Genomic DNA, 18660 nt, shown 5'->3' with positions numbered 1-18660 from the left:
CTTGCCGTATAAGTGACACATTCGGCCTGAAGTAACTTGGTGATGGCAGTGGCAGTAAAGGCGGAGAGATGGGACTGGGGCAGACTGCTGCTGATGGAAGCACCGACACTCACACACACTCTTGTGCTGTTATTTCTACTCGACAGCCGTTCTAGCAAGGTTAGATTTTGCACAATTACACTAGACGGGTTATGTCTATACACTGACCAAATAGGACTTTGTAATCCTCTAAAAACATCGAGTTGAACTTTCCCAGCCTGCTTTTATACCACATATTCACTAATTCATTCTGGGGATGTGGGCCTCGCTGGCATGGCCGGCAGTTATTGCCCATCCCGAGATGCCCCAAGGTGCTGGTGGTGATGGTGCTGGGCCGCCTTCTTGAACCATTCGCTTGATTACAAACTGAGGGGCTCGTTAGGTCACTTCAGAGGGCAGTTACAAGTCAACCGCGTTGGTCAGACCGGGGAAGGACGGCAGGTTTCGTTCCCTAAAGAACATCAGTGAACCGGTTGGGTGTTTACGACAATCTGACAGCCTCATGCTCACTTTTACTGAGACCAGATTTTTATTTCCAGATTTTTATTTAAACTGAATTCAAATTCTCAAACTGCCCATGGTGGGATTCGAACTCACGTTCTCAGGGTTATTATTCCAGTAACTGTAATGTATGTACCTTTAAGGGGAGATCTACTTTTTACAGCTCCTGTATCCTGTAGTACCGGCAGTGACCACACCTGTATATAAACCTGAGTAGTGATCTGTACAGTTAGTTGCAGTTTGAACCCTCATTCAGTAAACACCTGTTGATCGTTCCCTGCAGTCTTTGTCTGATTATTGAAGGACACAACATCAAGATACACGGATCTAACAGTAGCAAAACCACTATTGACCCAATTAGGGTTTATTATAACACCAAGGATGTAATAAGACAATGGAACTGAAACAACAACAACTTGTATTTATACGGCACCTTTAACATAGTAAAACATCCCAAGGAGCTTCACAGGAGCGATTATCAGACAAAATTTGACACCGAGTCACATGAGGAGAGAGTAGGACAGCTGGGTCAGAGAGGTCGGTTTTAAGCAGCGTCTTAAAGGAGGAGAGAGAGGCGGAGAGGTTTAGGGAGGGAATTCCAGAGCTCGGGGCCCAGGCAGCTGAAGGCACGGCCGCCAATGGTGGAGTGATGGAAACCAAATAATGGACAGCACAAAGGTGTCCTTAATTCAACACTAACCGCCAATCTCGAGCACACAGGTGACCAGGATGGTTGGTGACGGATGGGGTAAACTGGTGCGGGGAGCAATGCTCTCCGGACCCTGGCACAGAATGCAGGAGCTGCATTTTGTAACTGGCTTGAACGATCCCTGACATAGGGGCGAGAGGTGAGAAACATCTGGAACCGCACCCCCAAACAGAGTACCAAATAAATTGGCTTCGGGCAAACAAATAAACTGTTTGAACAGAAGCTGTGAAAAGGTAACGTGAATTTTCCAGACTTCACACACAAGATTATAGAGGAAGCGGTCCTGAGCCAGCCCGGACCTGAGCCAGCCCGGTCCTGAGCCAGCCCGGTCCTGAGCCAGCCCGGTCCTGAGCCAGCCCGGTCCTGAGCCAGCCTTGCTGTGTTTTGTCTGAAATTAGATTTTGAAAGTTTGGTTCGACAAGGTCAAGGCATCTGATACTTGGCTCCGGGTGAACAAGTGAATGACAAATGATCGACTCCAATGCATTACCTTATCATCATCATAAAGTCTCCCGTCAAAATGGGTTTAACATAAGGTACTCCCAAGAATGTCGGGCTTAAACCTTCGGTGAAACCAGACTTGAAGCCTGGGCTCTTTCTGTGCAATGCCAACACATGGCAGGGGAGGATGCCGGCTGTATTCACAAGCGAGTCAGGCAATGGCCCGTCTCAGGCCTCTCATCAAAGCTCCCCTTGGTTCTTGTGTTAATAATCCGACACCCAGAAACAGAAGTGTGTGGCTTTCGCTGCAGCAGCAGTGGCGGCGGCAAAGCTTCCGATCAAACTCGGAGCAGCTTAGCGACAAGCATTTACTGCGGCCGCTCTGGCCAACCCACCCCCAAACCCAGCAAGCTTTCGATTCCTGATAGTTTCTAACGAATAAACTGCAGTAATCCGGAGAATTCTAATTAGTTAATTAATTAATTAATCCTTCTTCCTAGTCCGTGTCAGGTGATGGCGGTTCTGGGCTTTTCAACGCAAACTCGCACATCCTCTGCTAAAGGCAGGGCTGGCCTCGAACCTCCGTCAGATGGCAGTGAGCGCACGGCGAGGGACCGGCTTTGTTAATAAATGTCTCCACGCTGGTAGGGCAGCGGTTTGATCAGTTGTGTGTGGAGTTGAAGCTCCCGTGCCTATGAATTGCACCATTCCTCTGACTGTCACTGCTCTCGGTCTCTTCCCCTCCCTCCCGGCAAAGGTTTAGTCTCCATTTCAGTTGGCCCCTCCCTCACCAGGAAAACTAAATCTCAGTTCCTGCTGGTTGCTCACAAAACATTACGCAGAAAAATTCTGCCCCCAAATTTTTTTTAAAATCCCTGACAAGCGTTTCTAAACCGGATTAAAACCTTCATGTTTGCGCTGTGTGCACCTCATCTGTTTAATCAGGACACTTCGTTCTTAGTCTCTGAGATCAAAGCCGGCCCTAGTGAAACCAATTTGCAAAGCCCTCCATCTGTCCAGGAGTGAAACGCTGCATGGACCTTCTCACCAGAGTCTGAACAGTGAAACCCCCCACTGATCATTTCATCAGTGTCAGCTTTGATCTGTGAAATGAAGCGCAGTCACATAAGAACGTAATGAATTAGGAGCAGAAGTCGGCCACTCGGCCCCTCGAGCCTGCTCCGCCACACGGCCCCTCGAGCCCGCTCCGCCACACGGCCCCTCGAGCCCGCTCCGCCACACGGCCCCTCGAGCCCGCTCCGCCACACGGCCCCTCGAGCCCGCTCCGCCACACGGCCCCTCGAGCCCGCTCCGCCACACGGCCCCTCGAGCCCGCTCCGCCACACGGCCCCTCGAGCCCGCTCCGCCACACGGCTCCTTGAGCCTGCTCCGCCATTCAATAAGATCATGGCTGATCATCGACCTCAACTCCACTTTCCCGCCCAACCCCCACATCCCTTGATTCCCCCAGAGTCCCAAAATCTATCGATCTCTGTCTTGAATATACTCAACGATTGAGCCTCCACAGCGCTGGGGTAGAGAATTTCAAAAATTCACCGCCCTCCGAGTGAAGAAATTTCTCCTCTCAAAGTTCCTGAAGCAGTTGGTGGATCGCCGTCACCGCGCACACCAAGACGGATCGAACACCATTCTCCAAAGCAGATTCACAATTAGCATCAAAATTATGAAAGGCCACGGTTTGAGCAAGAATCGCCAATTGGTTGAATGCCAAATGCTCAATAAAATGTGCAACAAAAAACCGAGAGTAATAATAACTGTTCCGAGTGAAATTCACAGCTCCCGGCAGCACCAGCCAAGGAGAGGAACACCGGGCGGCCGAGTGGGATGGGGCAAGGTGGGTGATGATCCAGCTCCACGCCCAGCCTCGCCGCGGGGACCTGCAAAACCCCCAAGACATCGGCAATTTCACTCCTGTACGACAAAGCGCGTTTCGGCAAGTCTGCTTTCTACCGCGGAGCGCTGAGATACCACTTCTCAGTAACACTGGAGCCAACACAACCTGAAAGGTGTGACTGGTGAAATGGGCAGACATGTGGCAGATGCAATTTAATGCAGAGAAGTGTGAAGTGATTCATTTTGGTAGGAAGAATGAGGAGAGGCAATGTGAACTATATGGTGCAATTCTAAAGGGCGTGTAGGAACAGAGAGACCTGGGGGTGAATGTGCACAAATCATCGAAGGTGGCCGGACAAGTTGAGAATATTAATAGAGGAATAGAGTACAAAAGCAAGAAAGTTCTGCTAAACCTTTATAAAACACATATTAGGCCTCAGCTGGAGTATTGTGTCCAATTCTGGGCACCACGCTTTAGGAAGAACGCGAAGACTTTGGAGAGGGTAGAGAGAGATTTACTAGAATGGTTCCAGGGATGAGGGACATCAGTTATGTGAGTAGACTGGAGAAGCTGGGATTGTTCTCCTTAGTGCAGAGGAGGAGGAGATTTAATAGAGGTGTTAAAATAGAATCGATAATTCTAGGAGAGGTTTTGATGGAGTAGAGAGCAGGAGGGTCGGTAACCAGAGGGCACAGATTTAAGATCATTGGCAAAAGAACCAGAGGGGAGATGAGGAGAATGTTTTTACGCAGCGAGTTGTTGTGATCTGGAATGCGCTGCCTGAAAGGGCGGTGGAAGCAGATTCAATAGTAACTTTCAAAAGGGAATTGGATAAATACTTGAAAAGGAGAAATTTGCAATATGGGGGAAAGAGCAGGGGTGAGTGGGACTAATTGGAGAGCTCTTTCAAAGAGCCGGCACAGGCACGATGGGCCGAATAGCCTCCTCCTGTGCTGTGCGAGTCTACGATTCCATGAATGCTCCCCTCTGTATATCAGTCGCAAAGGAGTCCAGCACATCAGTCGCATTTACGTTTTTGACAATACAATTCAGTTTCACCACATAACCAATACTGACGACTAGGTGATAGAAAAATCACAGCAGTAGCTGGAACATAGGGACAGGAGGAGGCCATTCAGCCCCTCGAGCATATTCTGCCATTCCATTAGATCATGGCTGATCTGCATCTTAACTCCATTTACCCGCCTTAGATTCATATCCCTTCCTCGAGACCCATACTTAACAAAAATCTATCGATCTCAGTCTTGGAAATTTCAATTGACCCTCAGCATCTGCAGCCTTTTAGGGGAGAGTTTTCCAGATTTCCACCCCCCTTTGTGTGAAATGCGCTTCCCGATTTCTCTCCTGAGCGGCCTGGCTCTAATTTTAAGGTTCTGCCCCCTCGTTCTGGACTCCCCCCACCAGAGGGACTAGTTTCCCTCGATCCACCCGATCAAATGCTTTATAATTTTCCATCACCCCTCAACCTTCTAAACTCGAGGGAGTACAAGCCAAGTCGACACAACCCCTCCACACAATTTAACCCTTGAACCCCCCAGTATCAATCTGGTGAACCTGCGCCGTGTTGGATTCAACACTATACAGTATATTTAGATTCCACAGGTCTTCTCAAGCAGCCTATAACTAATTTATCGCATACTGATGTTACAAGGATGAACTGTGCAGAGTGTTCCATTACCTCACTTTCCAACAAAGCTTGGCAGCAAAGTCTGTCATGGCTATCTAACTCGCCTAAATACCAACCAGTGCCACGGGTAAAGCATCAAATGCGGAATAACTGAGCAGAATCCTCCTTTAAATAGTGTGGGTTTGTTTCTCGTCACTGGATTGATTTCACTCTACAACAACTTGTATTTATATAGCGCCTTTAACGTAGTAAAACGTCCCAAGGTGCTTCACAGGAGCGTCAACAAAATTTGACATCAAGTCTCATAAGGAGACATAAGGACAGGTGACCAAAAGCTTGGTCAAAGAGGTCGGATTTACAGAGCATCTTAAAGGAGGAGAGAGGTGGAGAGGTTTAGGGAGGGAATTCCAGAGCTCGGGCCCAGACAGCTGAAGGCACGGCCGCCCATGGTGGAGCGATTAAAATCAGGGATGCTCAAGAGGGCAGAATTAGAGGAGCGCAGATATCTCGGGGGGGTTGTAGGGCTGAAGGAGATTACAGAGATAGGGAGGGGCGAGACCATGGACGGATTTGAAACCAAGGATGAGAATTTTAAAATCGAGACGTTGCCGGAACAGGAACCAATGTAGGTCAGTGAGCACAGGGGGTGATGGGTGAACGGGACTGGGTGTGAGTTAGGACACGGGGCAGTGAGCACAGGGGGTGATGGGTGTGAGTTAGGACACGGGGCAGTGAGCACAGGGGGTGATGGGTGAACGGGACTGGTTGAGAGTTAGGACACGGGGCAGTGAGCACAGGGGATGATGGGTGAACGGGACTGGGTGTGAGTTAGGACACGGGGCAGTGAGCACAGGGGGTGATGGGTGAACGGGACTGGGTGCGAGTTAGGACACGGGGCAGTGAGCACAGGGGGTGATGGGTGAACGGGACTGGGTGCGAGTTAGGACACGGGGCAGTGAGCACAGGGGGTGATGGGTGAACGGGACTGGGTGCGAGTTAGGACACGGGGCAGTGAGCACAGGGGGTGATGGGTGAACGGGACTGGGTGCGAGTTAGGACACGGGGCAGTGAGCACAGGGGGTGATGGGTGAACGGGACTGGGTGTGAGTTAGGACACGGGGCAGTGAGCACAGGGGTGATGGGTGAACGGGACTGGGTGCGAGTTAGGACACGGGGCAGTGAGCACAGGGGGTGACGGGTGAACGGGACTGGGTGTGAGTTAGGACACGGGGTGATGGGTGTACAGGACTGGGTACGAGTTAGGACACGGGGCAGTGAGCACAGGGGGTGATGGGTGAACGGGGCTGGGTGTGAGTTAGGACACGGGCAGCCGAGTTTTGGATGACCTCAAGTTTACGTAGGGTGGAATGTGGGGGGCCGGCCAGGAGTGTGTTGGAATAGTCGAGTCTAGAGGTAACAAAGGCATGGATGAGGGTTTCAGCAGCGGATGAGCTGAGGCAGGGGCGGAGACGGGCGATGTTATGGAGGTGGAAATAGGCAGTCTTAGTGATGGAGCAGATATGTAGTTGGAAGTTCATCTCAGGGTCAAAACATTGGGAACAGTCTGTTTCAGCCTCAGACAGTTGCTAGGGAGAGCAATGGAGTCGGTGGCTAGGGAACAGAATTCGTGGTGGGGACTGAAGACAATTGGCTTCGGTCTTCCCAATATTTAATTGTAGGAAATTTCTGCTCATCCAGGACTGGCTGTCGGACAAGCAACGTGACAAATCAGAGACCGTGGAGGGGTTGAGAGAGGTGGTGGTGAGGTACATGTACATGTAGAAACTGATGCCGTGTTTTCGGATTATGTCACCGAGGGGCAACATGTAGATGAGAAGGAGGGGGCCAAATATAGATCCTTGGGGGACACCAGCGGTAACGATGCGGGAGTGGGAAGAGAAGCCATTGCAGATGATTCTCTGGCTATGATTAGATAGATAAGAATGGAACCAGGCGAGTGCAGTCCCACCCAGCTGGACAACAGTGGAGTGGCGTTGGAGGAGGATGGAGTGGTCAACCGTGTCAAAGGCTGCAGATGGTCTCAATCTTCAAGTCCATGAGCTTCTCGCACTTGTTGGAGATGAGGGTGGAAGAGGCAAGGGAGAGCGGTTTAAGAATTGTCGAGAAAATGAGAGATAGTTTACCACAGTTACAGTCACATAGGATGTCATTTGTGACTTTGATAAGACCCGTTTTGGTACTATGGTAGGGGCGGAAAATTGATTGGAGGGATTCAAACATGGAGCTGCGGGAAAGATGGGCACAGATTTGGGAGGCGACAACATGTTCAAGGACATTGGAGAGGAAAGGCAGGTTGGAGATGGGGCGGTAGATTGCAAGGACGGAAGGGTCAAGGGTTCGTTTTTTTGAGAGGGGTGATGACGGCAGATTTGAAGGAGAGGGGGACAGTACCTGAGGAGAGGGAACTGTGAACAATATCAGCCAACATGGGGCCAGGAAGGGAAGTTGGATGGTGAGCAGGAGGTGGGTCTCATGGACAAGATGAGCTCGGACAGGGAATGAGGGGAGTTCGGAGAGAAACTGAAGAAAGATGAGAGTTCGGGGCTAGGGGTGGGTGGGGGAGGGGGGGCACCTCAGGGGAAGTTTGGCCCGGTGGGCTGGGGAAAGGAGGGAAGTGGTAGAGACAGCTGATTGGATGGTCTCAATCTTAGTGATAAAGAAGTCCATGAGCTCCTCACACTTGTTGTTGGAGGTGAGGGTGGAAGAGGCAAGGGAGAGCGGTTTAAGACGACGGGTTGTAGTGGAAAAGAGAAGTCAGGGGTGGTCTTTGCATTCTTGGAATAGTGAGCAGCTTTGCCAGAAGAGAGCAGGACCCAATAGTACTTTATGTGGTCCAGCCAGATCTGCGGATGATACAAAGATAGGTGGGAAAGCAAGTTGTGAGGAGGACACAGAGTCTGCAAAGGGATATCGACAGGTTAAGTGAGTGGACAAGAATTTGGCAGATGGAGTATAATGTGAAGTTATCCACTTTGGTAGGAAGAATAGAAAAGAAAAATATTATTTAAATGGAGAAAGACTACAGAATGCTGCAGTACAGAGGGATTTGGGTGTCCTCGTACATGAAACACAAAAAGTTAGCATGCAGGTACAGCAAGTAATTAGGAAGGCAAATGGAATGTTGGCCTTTATTGCAAAGGGGGATGGAGTATAAAAGTAGGGAGGTCCTGCTACAACTGTACAGGGTATTGGTGAGACCACACCTGGAGTACTGCGTACAGTTTTGGTCTCCTTATTTAAGGAGGGATTTACTTGCATTGGGGGCAGTTCAGAGAAGGTTCACAAGGTTGATTCCGGAGATGAAGGGGTTGTCTTATGAGGAAAGGTTGAGCAGGTTGGGCCTATACTCATTGGAGTTTAGAAGAATGAGAGGGGATCTTATTGAAACATGTAAGATTCCGAGGGGGATTGACAGAGTAAATGCCGAGAAGATGTTTCCCCTCGTCAGGGAATCTAGAACTAGGGGGCATAGTCTCAGAATAAGGGGTCGCCCTTTTAAGACGGAGATGAGGAGGAATTTCTTCTCTCAGAGGGCCGTGAATCTTTGGAATTCTCTTCCCCAGAGAGCCGTGGAGGTTGGGTCACTGAATATATTCAAGGCTGAGATTGACAGATATTTGAGCTACAGGGGAGTCGAGGGTTATGGGGAGCGGGCGGGGAAGTGGGATTGAGGCCAAGATCAGATCGGCCATGATCTCATTAAATGGCGGAGCAGGCTCAAGGGGCCAAATGGCCGACTCCTGCTCCTAATTCTTATGTTATTATTTAATATCTATTTGTGGGGCGCGGTGTCACTATTTGTTTGATAATCGCTCCTGTGAAGCGCCTTGGGTCGTTTTACTACATTAAAGGCGCTATATAAATGCAAGTAACTGTTGTTGTAAAGTCGCTTTTATACTGCATTATTGCCAGTGTCTTCTGACGGTGTGTGTCACGCAGCTAGCGGGAACACCGAAAATAAACTTGCCCAATTCACTAAGGCCGGCAAGACCCAGTGTCACCCCCGAACTTCGGCCTCAGTGAATCTGGTAAGTTTATCTTTCATGTTTTGCCAACTGCCTGAAGCTGCATCAGGAGCCAGGGACACAGACACGGCACCAGGGCAATGGAAAAGGGGCTTCAATTACAGGGTGTCCTTCACCACTCTGAAGTCCAGGGGCATGAACCATCACCACTGACTGCTGAGAAGGAGGCAAAGCAAGGCAGGCAGGCAACAACTACGACTAAATGGAGCGTTTGTTTAATGTTATCTGTATGCAAACATGGCTGACACCTGGGATGGCAGGAATGACGTATGAGGAGAGATTGTGTCGATTGGGCTTATACTCACTGGAGTTTAGAAGAATGAGAGGGGATCTCATCGAAACCTATAAAATTCTGTCAGGCCTGGACAGACTAGATGCAGGAAGGATGTTTCTGATGGCCGGGGAGTCCAGAACCAGGGGTCATAGTCTAAGGATAAGGCGTAAGCCATTTAGGATTGAAATGAGGAGGAATTTCTTCACCCAGAGAGTGGTGAACCTGTGGAATTCTCTGCCACAGAGGGCGGTGGAGGCTAGTTCATTAAATATATTCAAGAAAGAGTTGGATATATTTCTTGAGGCTAAAGGGATCAAGGAATATGGGGAGAAGGCAGGGACAGGGTACTGAATTTGGATGATCAGCCATGATCTCATTGAATGGCGGAGCAGGCTCGAAGGGCCGAATGGCCGACTCCTGCTCCTATCTTCTATGTTTCTAGGAGCAGGTGTAGGCCATTCAGCCCCTCGAGCCTGTTCCACCATTCAATGAGATCATGGCTGATCACCCAAATTCAGTACCCTGTCCCTGCCTTCTCCCCATATCCCTTGATCCCTTTGGCCTTAAGAAATATATCTAACTCCTTCTTGAAGATATTTAATGAATTGGCCTCTACTGCCTTCTGTGGTAGAGAATTCCACAGGTTCACGACTCTCTGGGTGAAGAAATTCCTCCTCATCTCTGTCCTAAATGGCTTACCCCTTATCCTTAGACTGTGACCCCTGGTTCTGGACTCCCCGACCATCGGGAACATCCTTCCTGCATCTAGTCTGTCTAGTCCTGTTAGTATTTTATAAGTTTCAATGAGATCCCCTCTCATTCTTCTAAACTCCAGCAAGTACAAGCCCAGTCGACCCAATCTCTCCTCATACGTCATTCCTGCCATCCCAGGTATCAGCCTGGTGCATCTTCACTGCACTCCCTCCATGGCAAGAACATCCTTCCTCAGATAAGGTGACCAAAACTGCACACAATACTCAAGGTGTGGTCGCACCAAGGCCCTGTACAACTGCAGCAATTGAGTGTCTTGCGAGGCTACTTCAGAGGTCATGGAGTCAACCAGGTAGAGTGGGAATTGTAGTCATATGTCGGCCAGACCAGGTGAGGACAACAGGTTTCCTTCCTTGAAGGACATTATAGGAACACAGGAACAGGAGGAGGCCATTCAGCCCCTCGAGCCTGTTCCGCCATTCAATGAGATCATGGTTGATCTGCGACCTAACTCCATACACCCACCTTTGGCTCATATCCCTTAATACCTCTGGTTAACAGAAAGCTATCAATCTCCGATTTAAAATTAATTGACCGAGCATCAACTGCCGTTTGCGGAAGAGAGTTCCAAACTTCTACCGCCCTGTGTGTGTAGAAGTGTTTCCTAACTCCACTCCTGAAAGGCCTGGCTCTCATTTTTAGACTGTGCCCCCTAGCCCGAGACTCCCAGTAAACCAGCTGAATTTTTAATGACAATCCGACAGCTTCTTGGTCATTCTGGTGCCAACCCACTAAATACCAGATTTATCGAAGTGAATTTCACACCTTGGCCTGGTGGGATTTGAACTGATAATCTCTGGGCAGCTCGTCCAGGTTAGACTGACCTACCCTGGTCAGCCAATTTAAATAACTTGTTTTTGGGTGCGGGGGTGGCGGGGAAGAGGAAGATTGAGAGACAGGGGGGTAAAATGTCACAGTGTACAAGTAGAATTCATTATATGTGCAATCCTGCTGAAAGCAACTTTATCGTCCATCTTGTTTAATAACACAGCTCTTCGGTTAGTTAGCGATGGTCTGAAGATGAGCAGCTCCCTTCCTACTTCAAACCCGGAACACTCACCCTTCGCAACGAGCAAAACACGCAACATACAACACGCGACACGCAACGAGCAAAACACGCGACACGCAACGAGCAAAACACGCGACACGCAACGAGCAAAACACGCGACACGCAACGAGCAAAACACGCGACACGCAACGAGCAAAACACGCGACACGCAACGAGCAAAACACGCGACACGCAACGAGCAAAACACGCGACACGCAACGAGCAAAACACGCGACACGCAACGAGCAAAACACGCGACACGCAACTAGCAAAACACGCGACACGCAACTAGCAAAACACGCGACACGCAACGAGCAAAACACGCGACACGCAACGAGCAAAACACGCGACACGCAACGAGCAAAACACGCGACACGCAACGAGCAAAACACGTGACACGCAAAACACGCGACACGCAATGAGCAAAACACGCAGGTGGTTATCAGTAACCACTCGGCAGATAGGGAGATGTTGAAAAGGTGAATCCTTCCCAGGCACAGGGAGTGTCATCTTACCTTCAGTGGCCTTGTTAATTGCGGAAAGGGTTGTCAACACCTTGCTGAAGTTCTGCCCCCGGTACAGGTCGTAGACATCGAACGTTTGCTACCAATAATAAAGTTAAAGTGAATCAAAGACGAAGGTGTAAAGAAACATCACATTCAAAAACAGAATACAGTACTGCTTTTTATTATTCATTCATTCTCGGGCTGTGGGCGCTGCTGGTAAGGCCCGAATTCACTGCCCATCCCACGTTGCCCTGAGAAGGTGGTGGTGTTGAGCCGCCGCCGACTTGAACCACTGGCAGAGGGTCGATACAAACTGAGGGGTTTGCTGGGACACTTCAGAGGGACGTTAAGAGTTGGTGTGGGACTGGAGTCACCTATAGGCCCAGACCGGGTAAGGACGGCGGGTTTCCTTCCCTAAAGGACGTCAGTGAACCAGTTGGGTTTTTACAGCAATCCGACAGTTTCACAGTCATTTTTACTGAGACCAGATTTTTATTTCCTGATTTTGTTTTTTAAAACTGAATTGAAATCGTCAAACTATCCATGGTGGGATTTGAACTTGCGTTCTCTGGATTATTACTTAAGTCTTCCAGATTAAGGTGCAGTCTGACCAGAACTGGAACCAGTGCTCAAGGTGGGTCTGACCAGAACTGGACACAGTGGTCCAGGTGGGTCTGACCAGAACTGGACACAGTGCTCAAGGTGGGACTGACCAGAACTGGACACAGTGGTCCAGGTGGGTCTGACCAGAACTGGACACTGTGCTCCAGGTGGGTCTGACCAGAACTGGACACCGTGCTCAAGGTGCGGTCTGACCAGAACTGGACACAGTGCTCAAGGTGGGTCTGACCAGAACTGGACACAGTGCTCAAGGTGCGGTCTGACCAGAACTGGACACAGTGCTCGAGGTGCGGTCTGACCAGAACTGGATACAGTGCTCAAGGTGCGGTCTGGCCAGAACTGGACACAGTGCTCAATGTGCGGTCTGGCCAGAACTGGACACAGTGCTCAATGTGCGGTCTGACCAGAACTGGACACAGTGCTCCAGGTGGGACTGACCAGAACTGGATACAGTGCTCAAGGTGCGGTCTGGCCAGAACTGGACACAGTGCTCAATGTGCGGTCTGACCAGAACTGGACACAGTGCTCAAGGTGCGGTCTGACCTGAACTGGACACAGTGCTCGAGGTGCGGTCTGACCTGAACTGGACACAGTGCTCAAGGTGCGGTCTGACCTGAACTGGACACAGTGCTCAAGGTGAGTCTGACCAGAACTGGACACAGTGCTCAAGGTGCGGTCCGATGGGACCCCAGTTTAACCACTTTCCCCTCTGACTTGCTGTGTGGTTCAACATAAGGTGGGAGGAGGCTCATGTGGAGCATAAACACATAGATCTGTTCGGCCGAAATGGCCTGTTTCTGTGCTGTAAATTAGTCAGAGTTACACAGCACAGAAAGAGGCCCTTCGGCCCATCGTGATTCTGTGTAATTCTATGATCTAACTGCTAGTTAATGCTCAATATGCTGGCCACAGTATTTTCTGTTTGACACTTTGCTCACTAAAGCACATTTTGTACATGAAATAATTCAACATTTATCTCACTAAAGTGTAATTACTGTCCATCAAATAGGGAGATTAGCATTCCTGAAGAGAGGACGATTCTGTGAAATAACCGTGTGCAATTGCGCGATTCACAAAAGGTGGCATTCAGTATTAAATATTCATTCAAACTTTTCCAACAATTTAAGAACAGATTACTTCAGCTGTCGATTAAATTTACAGGCACAGGAGAAAAGGAATTGATGAAGCAATTCAGCTTGAAGTAAATGAGGTTTTTTTTAAACCATCTGACCTGTGTTTCCTTCCTCTTTACCAAGTATTGCCACAAGCAACTGACATTTTTGTGAAGAGGCTGGCTGTGTGCAGCTCATACCGGAGATTAACCATTTGCGGGACTCTGCTACACACTACAGGAGTTTCAAAAATGCAAAAATGCAGTTCAATCCTGTGACCGAGCTTGATTTGTCGGCTCCATTTTACAGTCATATAGAAAAAGGAACTTGCAGTAAAACAGTGTCGATCGTGCTCTCGGGACCTCCCAAACTACTTTACAGCCAATTAAAGACTTTCATAGAAACATAGAAGATAGGAGCAGGAGTAGGCCATTCAGCCCCTCGAACCTGTCCCGCCATTCAATGAGATCATGGCTGATCATCCAAATTCAGTACCCTGTCCCTGCTTTCTCCCCATATCCCTTGATCCCTTTAGCCTTAAGAAATATATCCAACTCCTTCTTGAATATATTTAATGAATTGGCCTCAACTGCCTTCTGTGGTAGAGAATTCCACAGGTTCACCACTCTCTGGGTGAAGAAATTCCTCCTCATCTCAGTCCTAAGTGGCTTACCCCTTATCCTTAGACTGTGACCCCTGGTTCTGGACTCCCCCGCCATCGGGAACATCCTTCCTGCATCTAGTCTGTCTAGTCCTGTCAGAATTTTATAAGTTTCAATGAGATCCCCTCTCATTCTTCTAAACTCCAGTGACTATAAGCCCAATCAACCCAATCTCTCCTCATACGTCATTCCTGCCGTCCCAGGTATCAGCCTGGTGAATCTTCGCTGCACTCCCTCCATGGCAAGAACATCCTTCCTCAGATAAGGCGACCAAAACTGCACACAATACTCAAGGTGTGGTCTCACCAAGGCCCTGTACAACTGCAGCAAGACATCCTTGTTCCTGTACTCGAACCCTCTCGCTACGAAGGCCAACATACCATTTGCCTTCTTAACCACCTGCTGCACCTGCATGCTTACCGTCAGCGACTGGCGCACAAGGACACCCAGGTCTCGTTGCACTTCCCCTTCTCCCAATCTATTGCCATTCAAATAATAATCTGCCTTCCTGTTTTTGCCACCAAAGTGGATAACCTCGCATTTATCCACATTATAGTGCATCTGCTCAATCACCCAACCTGTCCAAATTATACTGGAGTTTCTCGGCATTCTCCTCACTGCACACTCGAAGAGCAGTCGCTGCTGTTGTGTCAGCCAACACGGCAGCCAATCTGCGCACAGTAAGATCCCACAAACAGCAACGCGATGAATACACAGTCGATCTGTTTTGTATGGGCTGAGGGATAAATATTGGCCAGGACACCGGGGAGAACTCTCCCGCTATTCTTGGAATAGTGCCATGGGATCTTTTACATCCACCAGAACAGAGTGCGCAGGGCTTCAGCTTCACGTCTCGGCCGAAAGCCGGCACCTCAGACAATGCTGCACTCCCTCAGTGCTGCACTGGGAGTGTCAGTCCTGGACTCTCAACCTTCGGACTCGGTGCTCCCACTGAGCCAAGCTGGCACTCGGGGGAAGTACTGCAGTAGCTATTTAACCCTTTCCTTACCCTTGAGCCACCGTTAATGCTGCTCGTGAGCATCCACTAGAGTGATCCAATGAGCAATTACTATTCCACTGTAGCTCAAAAACCAGACCCCTGGCCCACTGCTCCATGGCACTGCGTGGGAGCTCTTACACTTGGCTCCTTCAAATGCAGAAACAAGCTTCTAAAAAAAAAATGATTTGCCAAATGTGACACACTTAAAATATTCTCTTCGGAAATCAATCATAAACTTTCCTTGACCAAACACAGTACAGTATTTCTCGCGATTGCTATCGCCACCCCTCTCAAACAACTGCACAAGAATGGTCAACCGAACGGCTTTGAGCTTGGCATTTTGTTACAATACCCACTGAGCCAGTGGTCAAACTCGGGACAGCCAGAGGTCACTCAGGCTCACTGACGGTGCTGCTGGGAGTATTTCTAGACTTGGCAGCTCTCCCTTTCCTCCACTTGGAAAGGAGACTGGGGTTAACTGAAGGTCAGAAACAACACACGCTAATGACTGACTTTCATTCTCTATTTACATATATTTCAGGTTGCTCAGTTGTGATTTGTTGGTCTTTTAAACAAAAGAGGGTCGCCTGCAGAATGGGGCTGAAGTACGACTGGAGCACGAGATATAAAACCTTTATAGGTGTCGGGCATTGCTCAGTGGGCAGCACTCTCGGAGTTCAAGTCCCACTCCAGAGACTTGAGCACAAACATCCAGGCCGACACTCCCAGTGCAGTACTGAGGGAGCGCCGCACTGTCGGAGGGGCAGTACCGAGGGAGTGCTGCACTGGCGGAGGGGCAGTACTGAGGGAGTGCTGCACTGTCGGAGGGGCAGTACTGAGGGAGTGCTGCACTGTCGGAGGGGCAGTACTGAGGGAGCGCTGCACTGTCGGAGGGTCAGTACTGAGGGAGCGCCGCACTGTCGGTGGGGCAATACTGAGGGAGTGCTGCACTGTTGGACTGGCTGTACTGAGGGAGCGCTGCACTGGCGGAGGGGCAGTACTGAGGGAGTGCTGCACTGTCGGAGGGGCAGTACTGAGGGAGTGCTGCACTGTCGGAGGGGCAGTACTGAGGGAGCGCCGCACTGGCGGAGGGGCAGTACTGAGGGAGTGCCGCACTGTCGGAGGGGCAGTACCGAGGGAGTGCTGCACTGTCGGAGGGGCAGTACTGAGGGAGCGCTGCACTGTCGGAGGTGCTGTGTTTCAGTTGAGATATTAAACATCTTCTCTACGTCTACCATATCGAGCCCCTTCATAATTTTAAAGACCTCTATCGGTTCATCCTTCAACCTCCTCTTTGAGAGAAAAGAACCCCAGCCTGTTCTGCCTTTCCCCACATTGGCGGGGATAAGAAACACAGTTACTGACCAACAATGTAATGGGGTTGAATATACCAGATAATCTGGTCACGTTACCCACAGCGACTGATTTCAAGCGTGCTGTGTGTCTGGAGAAGAAATTACCCTTGTTAAAACATCAGGCCCCGTTACAAGAAAGGCTTCGACCACAAATGGAAGGCAAAAGGATTGTGTTTCTTTCCCATCGCACAATCCCCCGTTTGTTTTTAAACGGGATGATTACGAGGGTAGACTTGAATACATCCCCCCTGATCTGTACCCTCTCATTCCCTCGCCTCCGATCCCCCGATTAACCTCTTGGCCCGCGGTGGCCTGTCTCCCCGCATCCCACAGAGGTCAGAGCTCTGCTGACCCCCGCTGAAGGTGTGACTTACCCACACCGGGACCAGCCAGTGCCGGCACTGGCCAATCTCTGCCTCTCCCCACCCCACCTCCCCGCCTGGGGATCAGCCGGGAGGCTGGCCCGATCTTGCAGGGAGACGGGGGGGGGGGGGGGGGTGGTGGTGGCGGGAGATGGGCTGGGGGCTGGGGGCGGCAGCTAGGAAGAGGAGAGGCTGGCCCGATCTTGCAGGAAGGGGTGGGGGGGGCGGGGAGGGAGGTCGGGGGGCAGCTAGGAAGGGGAGAGGGTGGCCCGATCTTGCAGGAAGGGGTGGGGGGGGGGCGGGGAGGCAGGTCGGGGGGGCAGCTAGGAAGGGGAGAGGGTGGACACCAATCCAAGAGCAATAATCAGAGTCCAGATGGAAACGGTCTTGGCGTCGATGTGGCTGTACCCACAGGAGAGGTTCCTGTTTTGATCAGTTTCTGCAGCGATCTGTACTCGAGGAGAGTCTGCTGGAGTAGAACCTGTGGATCCCAGCTCTGTCAGTGTGTGGCATTCCCCGTCAGGTACAGGTGTACAGGCTCGGCTAGTGTACATTCCGAACTGCTGCCATTAACAGTTCAAAATACAACAACGGGAGGAGAGCAACTGGCCAACCAACCTCAGGCTGACAACAAGTCAGAAAGGACAACTGAAAGACCCTGAAGGGAATTCTACCTGTAACTACGTAAAGAAACTGAGAATAACACAAGAGAGTGTAAGGGGGGTGAAGTACTGCAGGGTAAACTTTTCTGCTGTAACATAACCACATACCTTGGTGCCTTGAAGTGCATCGCAAGTGATCTTCCTGAAACACTCTCTCTATTAACTCCTTCTGGTCCTTGATCAGAAACCCTAATCTGGGAGATTGACTATTTCACCTGTGTGTTCCCATCCTCCCGCAGTGCTTGCCTGGTCGGTGCTTACTGTGCAATGTTACAACAGTGGAGTTTGAGTGAGGCAGTGAAGCACGAGATGGGAATGGAGTGGTTGGTTAGGTAAATAGAAACTGGAGATTGGTGAGAAGACCACAGCAAGCAGGAGAGGGACAACAGAAAGGCACCATATAGCACCTTATATCACATCCCTCACAAACGCCTCAAATTGGTTCACATATAGTCAATTGAAATGTCACTATTATAATGTGGCATCAATCAACAAACCCGACAGAATGCTGAACTAGAGAGCCAATTAGTGGAAGCAGAGCAGGACCATCTGTACATGGCTGTTGTCAGACCGACCTCGAGCACTGTGTCCAGTTCTGGTCAGTCCCACCTTGAGCCCTGTGTCCAGTTCTGGTCAGTCCCACCTTGAGCACTGTGTCCAGTTCTGGTCAGACCCACCTTAAGCACTGTGTCCAGTTCTGGTCAGTCCCACCGTGAGCACTGTGTCCAGTTCTGGTCAGACCCACCTCGAGCACTGTGTCCAGTTCTGGTCAGTCCCACCTTGAGCACTGTGTCCAGTTCTGGTCAGTCCCACCTTGAGCCCTGTGTCCAGTTCTGGTCAGTCCCACCTTGAGCACTGTGTCCAGTTCTGGTCAGACCCACCTTAAGCACTGTGTCCAGTTCTGGTCAGTCCCACCGTGAGCACTGTGTCCAGTTCTGGTCAGACCCACCTCGAGCACTGTGTCCAGTTCTGGTCAGACAGCTCCTTGAGCACTGTGTCCAGTTCTGGTCAGACTGCACCTTGAGCACTGTGTCCAGTCCTGGTCAGA

At 50.2% G+C, this 18660-nt stretch overlaps 1 protein-coding gene across 1 annotated transcript in view; it reads right to left on the bottom strand.

Moving 5' to 3' along the window:
- Positions 1-18660, bottom strand: part of arhgef6 (Rac/Cdc42 guanine nucleotide exchange factor (GEF) 6) — a 250895-nt gene that overhangs the window by 193555 nt on the left and 38680 nt on the right. Inside the window, 1 exon segment of the mRNA XM_086002290.1 lies at positions 11848-11935. Coding sequence (XP_085858416.1) covers positions 11848-11935 — 88 coding nt within the window.

This window comes from Somniosus microcephalus, chromosome 1, assembly GCF_052327205.1.
Source record: "Somniosus microcephalus isolate GS21.2 chromosome 1, FLI_Smic_1.0, whole genome shotgun sequence".
In the NCBI taxonomy this organism is placed as follows: domain Eukaryota; kingdom Metazoa; phylum Chordata; class Chondrichthyes; order Squaliformes; family Somniosidae; genus Somniosus; species Somniosus microcephalus.
Note: the sequence above shows the minus strand (reverse complement) of the source record. Positions and strands in the feature narration are given on the sequence as shown.